At 34.4% G+C, this 11,895-nt stretch overlaps 2 protein-coding genes across 2 annotated transcripts; both read left to right on the top strand.

Moving 5' to 3' along the window:
* Positions 1–860: 860 nt before the first annotated feature.
* Positions 861–1,837, top strand: LOC146898678 (uncharacterized). Its single transcript, XM_085736596.1, has 2 exons — positions 861–1,301; positions 1,409–1,837. The coding sequence occupies exons 1-2, from the start codon at positions 861–863 to the stop codon at positions 1,835–1,837; spliced, it is 870 nt and encodes a 289-aa protein (XP_085592722.1).
* Positions 1,838–4,139: 2,302 nt separating this feature from the next.
* On the top strand, positions 4,140–5,246 carry LOC146898677 (MLP-like protein 31). Its single transcript, XM_085738856.1, has 2 exons — positions 4,140–4,501; positions 4,789–5,246. The coding sequence occupies exons 1-2, from the start codon at positions 4,315–4,317 to the stop codon at positions 5,064–5,066; spliced, it is 465 nt and encodes a 154-aa protein (XP_085594982.1). The 5' UTR covers positions 4,140–4,314; the 3' UTR covers positions 5,067–5,246.
* The last annotated feature ends 6,649 nt before the right edge of the window (positions 5,247–11,895 follow it).

Raw genomic sequence — 11,895 nt, 5'->3', positions numbered from 1 at the left:
TCTAGCCCTAATTCCCAAATTCTCACAAACTAAACCTACAACATGTTAGATGCAATTTCAGAATCACAGACTTAATATTACCGAAAGATCGTCTCACCCTTACCTTAGATTGATTGACAGCAAGGTTCTACAGACTTCTCCTTCTCTTTGTCTTCTCTTCTCTCTAAACCTTGTTTTTTTTTCTAAATCCTTGTTTTTGCACATAATAATCTTTCAAGCTAATCTCTCCTCTATTTATATATTACTAATTATTCTTCTTAAATCTAATTAGGACCAATAACTCTCTTCTTTCTATTTCAGCTCCCAAATCTACTTATTCTAATATTTATTATATTTCTCCACTAAATATATTCTTCCACTAAATATATTCTCCCACTAAATATATTCTCCCACTAAATATAAAATAGGGGTTACTAAATACAAACACACAACAAAATATCACTCATCAAATAAATTAATTAAATTATAAAAAGACTTTAAACTCAATAAAATAAATAAATAACAAGGAGGGCGTTAACATAACTGGCTTCCTTTCCAAAATGGTTTCAAAATTGTTACCCCTGTCACCAACAGTCCCAACCCTATTATGGTTAAAGACCTTTTAACTACTGATCCTTATGACTGGAACTACAGCCTTATTCAAGAAACCTTTCTCCCTATAGATAGTCACCAAATCATAAAACTGCCTATCATCCACCATTCCAAAGATGATGAGCTGATGTGGATGTTTGATAAGACTGGGAATTACACTGTCAGGAGTGGTTATGAAGCAATTCAACTCTGGAAAACAAGAGAAAACATAGAGCCAACTTAGTTCTATTAATAATACTATATGGCATAAGCTTTGGCACATTAATATTATGCCTAGACACAAGATGCTGCTATGGCGTATTATTAATAACTCTCTTCCTGTCAGAGCTGAGCTAAACGAAAGGGGAGTTCAGTGCCCAATTCTCTGCCCCAGATGTAATTCCAAGGTTGAAACTACTACTCATTTATTCATGCATTGCCCAAACTCTGAAAAAGTATGGTTTGGATCTCAGCTTGCAATTCGTATGCCAAATATCCCAAACCACTCATTTTCAGACTGGCTTACGAAGATGATTATGCTCCAAGAAGACAATATTATAGTTCAGATAGCAGCTTTAACTGACAGTTTTTGGCATGCTAGAAATCAAGCCATCTTTGAAGACACTTTATTTCCAGAATCTCAGATCATTCAACGCGCTGCGTCCAGCATCACTGCTTACATTCAAGCGAATATGAAGAACCAGGAGTCCCCCTTCCACATAGAGCTGCGAGTTCAACCCAAAATCAACACAATCAGTCGAAACTCTCTTCTATTAACAAAAGTTGGACCAAACCTGAAAAACACTATATCAAAATTAACACATATGCTAACCTTCAGGTAGCTGGTCGGTGGGGGATGGGATGCATAGCCCGAAATGATGAAGGCCTCGTGAAGGTTGTAGCTTCATGGTGCAGAAACGGCTTTGATTGTGCTCTAACGGTGGAAGCTTACGCCCTCTACGCAGGAATAGTTCTAGCAGCGACCAGTGGTTTCAAGCAAGTGATCTTTGAAAGTGATTGTCAAGTGGTAATTGAGAAACTGAGAAATAAGATTCATATGGACAGATCTTATCTTGGTTCTATCCTTGATGAGATAAAGTCTCTTATTGGTCAGTTTGAAGTGTGCAGATTTCACTATATCCCTAGACAAGGAAATATTGTAGCGCATGGCTTAGCCCAACTAGCCCATAGTGAGCCCAATAGTATTTGGTGGGAGAATGTTCCTAACCAAATTCAATCTCTGTACTTCAATGATTTAATTCATTAATAAAATTTCCTTTGTTATTCAAAAAAAAAAGGCTTTTATGGAAGCCTAAGCATGACCTATTTAACTAAACAAACATTTTAAAAAGTCTAAGTCTAGACCTCTATACTAAACAGGTCAGGCCAGGCCATAGGCTCTTGTAGGTCGGTATGGCCTATTCTTAATCCTAGTATTCCCAACAAATATTCAAAAGAAAAATCAAAATTATATTTGATCAAGCGAGTCACTAGTCGAGATACGCTTCGTTTAAAACATGAAAATGATATAATTTTTATATATGATTGCCATGCATGCATGTAAGTAAAACCAAAACACACACTTGTTTTTTCTTTTAATGTCTTTTGAGAGGTAAAAATCGGTTGACCAAATTAGAGGCATATATGTACTATATCTATAACCGTCAAATAAACTCCATTCTCTTAAATTTTATTAAGATTTATTCAATTTTAGATCTTATTTACATTTTATAAGGACTATTTTGGAAGGTAAACTGGTTGTACCTCTTTCCTTTAATCCTCCTTTGAGTATGGACCTTCACCATGTTTTTGAAGGGTGAATTGGTAGCAAAGAAATAAGTTAAGAGTGACATGGGTTTGCCATAATTGTGTATGACATCAGGTATGCCTAAATCAACCACATTTAAGTGACATGGAATTTATGAAGTTAAAAATGTGATTCCATATGTGACTTTGAGTTTTGAGCAAATTAGAAGTAAAATTCTCTTCATTATTTTGGGATCCCATATTTGCTACCTGAATTTTATATATAAAGATTTTAAGTATATAGATTGGGGAGAAAAATTTACATTACACAAATACAACTAAAATTATTTAGACACATATAATATTGACAAAAATTAAATGATAAAGAAATTGATCACATCATCAACATCATTAAATCATTTTATCTTTAAAAAAAATATTTGTATGAATATGCCTAAATTTTTTAAATTTAGGTTTGTCCTAAGTAATTATTTCTCATAGATTGGGTTGCAACCTTACATTATTTGGGTCTATATATGACTAGCCGGTATGGAATGTCCCATGATCATAATTATCATTGAATTGGATTACAGACAAGCAGCAACTTCCTTAAAAAAAAAAGACAAGCAGCAACTGTATAGGCTTTGTATAGTGTGCCAAAATTATCAATCCTATTATTATTTGACACATATATACGATCTTGTGTTTTCAGAGTTGTTGGATGTTTGATTTGACACATATTTGTGTTATCATGCATTCTTCCAAAAAACAAGTAAGTCTTCATGAAATAGTTTGTATAATCATTACTTAATCAAAAGTAATATCATATATTTCTAAGATAAAAATTATATTTGTAGATTTTATTAGCAATGCTCTCGAACATTGGTTAGCAAGACCCTTGTTTTAATTGTCTTTCTTAACAACATGACTAAGTTCAAACTTTTAGGAATATGTCTCAAGAATGATTATGTATTCGCCAACTTCTTGATCTTTTACCTCTTCAAATTTTGCTTCATGATCATTTTTATCAACCACTTGGCGTAAATTTGGTAAAGTAACTGGTGTATGCTCCTTGCCATGTCTCTATCATATGTTCCAATAGCCTCTTTAAAATTCTCACGAATCGATTTTTGACGGTGCGAAAATTGATTAATTTGACAAAAATACATAAATTGAATATGTATCAATCATAGAATATATATCCATCAAAATATTAAATATGTATTAAAACATCAGAACCATAAGATAAACTTACAAAATTATGGCAGAAGATTTGAAGAAATGTATACCAAAAATCAACATATTGGATAAGAAGTCAACATACTCATAAATGTTTTATTCACTTTTAGGCCTTATTTGCATTTTATAAGGACTATTTTGGAAGTTAAACTGATTGTACCTCTTTCGTTTAATCCTCCTATAAGTAAGGAACTTCACCATGTTAATTTTCTTATGGGTTTCTAATAATATAGGCAATTTAATATTTTTATACGAAACTCAAAATATTCATGCATCACACGGGTTGGAGTCTAGTAGGTTAAGAATAACAAATAACTATGAATCGTCATAACTAAGCTACTAACCACTAAACTACTTAAAAAAAAACTAGCAACAATCATAACTAATATGGCATACACTTTCCACATAATATCATTTATTGCCTCTATAAATAATAGTGTAACCGATTTCTATTTAAAGCATGTGTTGCATACACTTCTCTGCTATTAGATTAGGGACCATATTTTATGCGATCTCCATGATTTTATCTTTGATATTAAAATATCGGTCATAAATTTATTGCCATCAAAGAAGATATGAGTACCATTGCTGGAAATTAAAATAAAATATTGCCTCTTTAGTTTCTCAATGATGTAATGCAAAACAAAACAAAAATGATGTAATGCAATTTCTATTTAAAGGCATGGGGTTGCATCCAGTTTCATCATAATATCAACCCTAGTTTCTTTCTTCTATTTCTTCTTTTTGTTTCATTCAGAAATGGTGCTCGCCGGTAAACTTAGTACTGAACTTGGGATCAAAACACCCGTCGACAAGTTCTTCAAACTATTTGCATCAGAACTTCACGAAGTGCAAAACATTAGCGAAAGAGTTCATGGTGCCAAACTTCATGAAGGTGAAGATTGGCATCACACTGATTCGGTTAAACACTGGACTTATGTCATAGGTAATTATGTTTCTAATTCAACTAACATGCCCTCCATATCATCTTGTTTATTTATATATTGATCCTTAATTCAATTAATAAGAGCATAGGGACCATACTTTATAAGAAGATTATGTCCTAAAGATGATAAAGATAAAGTTTTTCAGCTGTGATATTTAGACAAAAAAAAAAAAAGACATGTTTTAATTGATTAGTTATTTTAAAAAAAATGTGACCATATATTTTTCATAACTCTATATACACTGTTTTAATTTAATTGGTATTAATTGCCCTTGACATCACAACAGATGGTAAGGTACACACATGTCATGAGAGTATCGAAGTTGATGAACAGAACAAAAAACTCACTTTCAAGCTCTTCGGTGGAGACATTGATGAGCACTATAAGGTCTTTAATGTGATCATTGAAGTAATTGATAATGGTGATGGCAGTGGAGCTGCAAAATGGACCGTTGAATATGAGAAGATCAATGAGGATATTGACCCTCCAAATGGCTGGATGGACTTGTTAGGCAAAGTCACTCGAGAAGTTGATGCTCATCTTGTCAAAGGCGCAAAGTCATAAAGAAAGTAACAAATATGTTGTAATGGCTTAACTATTCATCTTTATAATGTGATGTGATGTGATTCATATATTCGTAAAAGCATACATTGGCTTATGTTGATCTTAGTTTGAATGTGCTGGTTTAAGAGTGTGACTTAAATTATGTGATTCAAATCAATAAATTGATATTTGTGTTTTTTAGTTTATATTTGCACATGCAATATGTCTTATTTTTGTAACAACCAATATTGGTGTTTTTTTCTCGGTAAAAAAAAACAAATATAATTGGTTTAGCTCATTGTGGGTCTACACTTTTAAAATTGAACCCACATAAAATGGTGGGACATATATTGATTTCAGCCAATAAAAATGTGAGTGCTAGAGAGTGTTGAAAAGTGAGTGTTGCTAGCATTCCTCTTATAACTAATAATAAAGTGAAGGGTAAAATTGGAAGGAAAAAAGTTACACCAAAACAAAATATTTTTTACATAAAAACAAAATACGTACCTTTTAGAGTGTCTAATATCATTGATATTGTTGTGGATTGTTCTTCTAGTTGTTGTAAAAGGTTTGTACAAAGAGAGTGGTGATTCCAAGGGTACTAAGGTTTTGAGATTTCTTTATTGCAATGACCTTGGGCTGCCAATCTCTATTCATGCATCTCAAAACTTTGTTAGTACAATCTTGGTTTGAGATGTCTTTTCCTAAGTTTTGCAATTTATTAACATTATATGTGAACCTCGTTTGCATTGAGGAGATGGATTCACCCTTCTCAATGTGAAAGAGTTCATATTGTTAGATGAGAGTATTGATCTTTGATTGCTTAACGTCTTTTGTACCCTCATGAAGAATTTCCAAAATGTCCTACATTGCCTTAGCGGTTTAACAATGAGAAACCGAGTGATACTCATTCACTCCAAGAGAGAAAATTAGTATGTTTCTCGCCTTCAAATCATATTGAACATTTTTTTTCTCATCGTCGGTCTGTTTGACTTTTAGTTTGTTTTGTGCGACACCGTTAGCCACAACTTGCGGTTCATACCGCCTGTTCGTCACGGCGGCCCACACTGTAACACCCTAAACCCCGAAAACAGTAATCATGCAATAACGTCAATAATTTAAGGGATCTAGGTGTTACATCTACATTTTTCCAAAACATGCATAACTTGGTTTTCATAAAAATTTGCAACGGAAGACAATCAACATATATAAAATCTCATCATCAATTAATAATCCTCAAAATCAAGAGTAATAAATCTCAACATGCCATGTGTCACTCCACATAAATACATCACCATGATATAATTAATCCTCATCATATAATTAACATAAGTCAACAGAAGGTATCAAAAGACAAGGTCATGAGACCGACGCTCCTACATTAGAGCCTATCTAGACTCTAAGCGAAAACAGATAAATGAGGAAGCATCCAAGCTAGTCCTCAAGCAACTCACAAGCAAAAGCAAATCAACTAATCGTGCACGCCGTCTACCCATTCGTACGAATAAGGTACGCGGTCAACCAAACGACCACTGGGGGTTAGATACAATCCACAAATAAAATATAATCAATTGAAAATTTAACGACATCAATAATTTCAAATGATTAATGACATTTAATTAAATCATTCACATGTATTCAACATCATTAATATACATCAAGCATACAAGCATAATAATATAACAAGTACACTTTCACATCTTCACGTATTCACTAAATTTCACCAAGTATATAAATCACCAAGTTTCACCGATGCATATAATCACCAAGCACATAAGCAAGTATGACACACTTCACCAATTATAAAATGTAGGTTATGTGCCTAGACACGACTCTATATGCATGTGGTATCAATCATCGTCATTAGATACAACCGTATCATAGTCGTCGTCGTTGGATACAAAGTATCCTAGTCGTCTTCGTTGGATATAAATATCCTAGTCGTCTTCATTGGATATAAATATCCTACTTATGAATGCATGGACATATGACTCAACAATGCATACGTTCAACAAACAAATCGTCGTCGTTTTCGTCGTCACTTTTCATACATGCATTCGTCATCAATATCGTCGTCCTTTTTGCATGTAAGAATTCATCATCATTAGTAAATCATCATCATCATAATCATCATCAAAACATCAACATAAATCACCATCAACAACTACCATCTTTAAAGAAACAACACGGTTTCAAATTCACATTTACATAAAAGACGTACAAGGAATACCATCATGACATCAATCATAATAAGCATTTAATCATCATTGATTCATCATCATCCTATCATATAAACATGAATACAAACCATTGGTTATATATATATATATATATCAACAAAAACAACACAGTACCATACAAATATAACATAAATATGCATAATGATCTAAGTTAAGAAAGTAGTGTTTTATAATTTACATAAACTTACATTGGTTTGATATATAACAAAAGCTTGATATTTATTTAAAAATAGTTATAAACATGGATAAATTTGTGAAAGTAGAGATTATAAAAATGTAAGTATCTAAACCATCAAAAGTTTATAGCTAATAATTTTTTGAAATTAATCTTAAGTGAACTATAAATTTATGTGCATCAAATTAGCAATACGTTCTAAAATTCTATATTATAATCCTAAATGACCGTTTCCTTGGATATATAAAATTAGCATGACAAAAATATAAATTTTGAGATAGCACCATACATTCTTATGTTTCTCAGAAGAACTATAAATTTTATGTTCATGATTTGTTTGAATATAAATATGTGTTTTCTGCAGTTACCAATTACTGCGTTCTTGCTTACACTGTAATAATGCTCAATACTGATGCTCATAATAATATCTTGAAAGGTAAGGTTTGCCCTAACTGAATCTTCAGTATTATATCTTAGGCTCAATGTTTGAGCATCTTCTTTGTGGCATGCTCCCTCTGGGTATTCTTGCGATTAGGCTTAATTGAATTCTGAGTATTCTTTTTCAAATTATTTGACAGATGAAAATTAAATAATATGTTTTGTATCATGCAGAATTAGCCAACAATACAATGCGATAAACACATACAGGCATATGAGATCAATATACACATACACGGCTGGATAAAACAATGACACTATAAGCAATACCAAAACCATAGAGAAACAACTTTACCTCAAATTGTTAGAGCTTCGTGTTGATAACGTGTTATGAAATTAATCCAAAGTATTGCAAGATATTGTCCAACATAGAAAAGTAAAGAGAAAAGGATAAAAGGAGAACAAGAGAGTATATCGTATTACTTCACAAGTGTGTTCTTGACATTGAAATATAAGTCCTATTTATAGGACACAAATGTGGTAAGTTACAGCTACATGAAAAGCCATAAGACTAAGTGCCACTAACAATGAATATAGACATTCATTCATAGGAGTTAAGGAACATAGAGAGCCTTAGAGAATATGGACATCCACATCATAATAATATTATTCATAACATATAAATTAATATTAAGTAGAAAAATACCATCATATATTAAAACATTATCAATCATTTTTTTGGTTGCAAAACATTATCAATCATTTAACTCTATGACTTTGTTTGGTTATGAAAGCAAACTTAAAGGAAAGAAAGAGAAAGGAAAGATTGTATAAGGAACGAAAAAGAGTAGAAAGTGAAAGGATTGTTTTGAATGTTTAGTATAAGAGAAAGTGAAATAGTAAGTTAAAGGAAAGAAAAATCTATTTTTAATAATTGACATAAATATCCTTGAACATAAAATATATTTCTATAAACATATATGTATAATAAAAAAGCGTGCCCATGGTTTATATGAAATGGAAAGTGTGGCTAATGTGACTACACTGAATTGGAAAAACTAAAAAGAAAGAGACAACAAATTGTAAAATAAAATATAAAAAAAGCAATAAAGTTAGGGGCTTTGGGCACTTTGGACTTTTCAAGCAAAAAATGTTGTTTCTCAACTTTCCGTCCAAATGTGGGTGGAAAGGTTTTTAGTGTGGGTCGTACTCAATTCTTTCTTTCCTTGGCCTCTTTTGAGCAATGTTTTAAAACCCGGACCGATGATCGATCTGGTCAAGGCACTGGGTCACTGTGATACTGGTCGAATCAGTGGGTCACTGATCGGATCGCATGACTATTGTTCACGTATGTAAACAAATTAATTACAATAGGTAAGCTGCTCAGTGAGACGTCCTAGGTGGAGTCTCAAGAGCACTTTTAAGAAGTAAATAAATGATACACTGTTTTCACTCTCTCTTATCTGTCCCATCAAACATCCAAATGTTCCCCTTTTATAGTGCTGGCCTAATGGGCCCTTCTCTGATCATTCAAGGCCCATTAAGTTGTGATCCAGAGCCTTCTATTGGTTGCCTGTTTTCTGTACGGCCGCGCGTGGACTATAGTGCAACTCATCCGTACCAGGCGCGTGGAATCGAGATGCGTCGATCATCCGTGCTGAGCTGGCCATCTTGACTTGAACAATCAATCCGGCTGGAGTCGTGCTGAGCTGGCCGTCTTGACTTGAACAATCAATCCGGCTGGGGTCATGCTGAGCTGGCCGTCTTGACTTGAACAATCAATCCGTCGTTGACTGAAGTCGTGCTGAGCTGGCCGTCTTGACTTGAACCATCAAAGGGAATGGTCTATCCATGCCAGTCCACAGTCCACCAAGCGTCAAGCCTGTTAAGGCGTAGACGTTTGTTCTCTGTTTGATCGATCCTGGAGTCGTGCTGAGCTGGCCGTCTTGACTTGAACAATCAATCCGGCTGGGGTCATGCTGAGTTGGCCGTCTTGACTTGAACAATCAATCCGTCGTTGACTGAAGTCGTGCTGAGCTGGCCGTCTTGACTTGAACCATCAAAGGGAATGGTCTATCCATGCCAGTCCACAGTCCACCAAGCGTCAAGCCTGTTAAGGCGTAGACGTTTGTTCTCTGTTTGATCGATCCATACCAGTCCACAGTCCACCAAGCGTCAAGCCTGTTAAGGCGTAGACGTTTGTTCTTTAACCCGATCGATCCACTTTTCTCAATCGACTCATACCAATCTGTCGTCCACCAAGTAACTAATTAGTGACCGAGTTATAAACACTAGTTAGATTCCAACTTATATCATTTAGTATGTATTGTCACATCATTGTACTTGTCTCATTAATGCTTCTTTTCCATCATAATTGTCAGCAGCCCCACCACACCCTTTGTTATTTTCTTCCCCATATATACTAGCTTTTACCTCCTCATTTTCACACTACTACATTTCACTCTTTCCTTTTTACAGTGTTGGCTCTTTGTTGTGGAACTTCATTCTTTTCTTGCTTCACACAATCCCACTCCTTCTTCAATCCTTCAGAGGTATTAACTTATCTTCTTTGCATTCTTGTCTTGTTACTAGTTTACCATGTATTCTATGGCTAGATGTTGTAATATGGTATGTATGATAACGTGGTTGTACTCATGTTGATGTGGTTAAAGAGACAAAATTTAAAACCAACAGCACCACAGCAAACCGAACTCAAACCCATCCAACTCAGCGAGTCAACTCGACTCCGCCCAACTCACTGAGTTAACTCGCCCATTCCAACTTTAAATCAAAATTCAAACACGATACTCGATGTTCGAAAATATCCCTCCAAAAGAAGTATCCACGTCATCGATCCGCGTACTCTTCAATTCAACCAATCAGAGCCCAGCAACAATTCCTATATAAACTATCCCACACCACTAACCCAAATCACAACTCAAACACTCTTTCCTCTCTACCCTGTTAAACTCTCTCTTTTCTCTTTCGTTTTCGTTTTCGTTTCAGTTTTTCGATTTCATTCAACAATGGCACCAAAGGGAGAGAAGAAACCCGCTGAGAAGAAGCCCGCAGAGAAGGCACCAGCAGAGAAAACGAAAGCCGAGAAGAAGATCCCAAAGGAAGCATCCTCAACAGATAAGAAGAAGAAGAGAAACAAGAAGAGCGTTGAAACCTACAAGATCGTTGAAGAAGAGCGTTGAAAAAGTGCTCTTGAGACTCCACCTAGGACGTCTCACTGAGCAACTATTGAACCGGTTTATATAAAAATATTTATGACCAAAAATTACATTATGATGAAATTTTGATAAAAAAAAATTCTGTCAATTTTTTATCTATTTAAAGTTCGTACATTAAAAAATTTATATTCACAAGTGCAAGATAATTTCTTAACTGCAGCACAATTCAATTTCAAGCTAATTCCAATCCAAATTCAAATTAACTCATACATTAAACAATAGTACTGCATAAAAAACCTCACAAATAGCATTTGGGTTGAGAGTATGTGTTAATAGGGTTTTTGTCTTTATATATGCCTAGCCTTTTATTTAAAAAAAAAAGTAAACTGGTCGGGTGGGTTAAACTGGGTCAGCAGTCTGCCCACTAACCCGACTGGGTCACACCGGGTTTCAGAGGGCTAATTACATATCGGGTCCTATAGCCTGCCCGAACCGCTGCATCCTCCGGTTCACGGTCTGACCGGTTCGACCGACCGGGTCGGTCCGGATTTTAAAACACTGGTGTTGAGAGTTCCAAACAGAAGAAGAAGCTTCTTTCCATTCACTTTCTCTCCCCCCTCACTTTCTTGCCCTAGAAACAAACATACCTTATGTGATTATTGTTGGTTGCAACGCACGGGATATACTCAGAGTCGTTCCAATAAAATTGGAGGCTCAGCTCTAATATTAAAAATGACCTCTAATAAAAAAATCAATGATAATTTAAACAATTACAAATTAACAATAAACATTATTTTGTTGATAGATGTGTGGATTTGGCCTAACTTGTCCATTTACTTTTATTTTTGTCAAATAATAAGTGTTTGATTTAGACCTACATA

Source organism: Medicago sativa, chromosome 8, assembly GCF_051527215.1.
Source record: "Medicago sativa cultivar Bolivia chromosome 8, Bolivia_mono, whole genome shotgun sequence".
NCBI lineage: Eukaryota > Viridiplantae > Streptophyta > Magnoliopsida > Fabales > Fabaceae > Medicago > Medicago sativa.
This window is presented reverse-complemented; position numbering and strand designations above follow the sequence as displayed.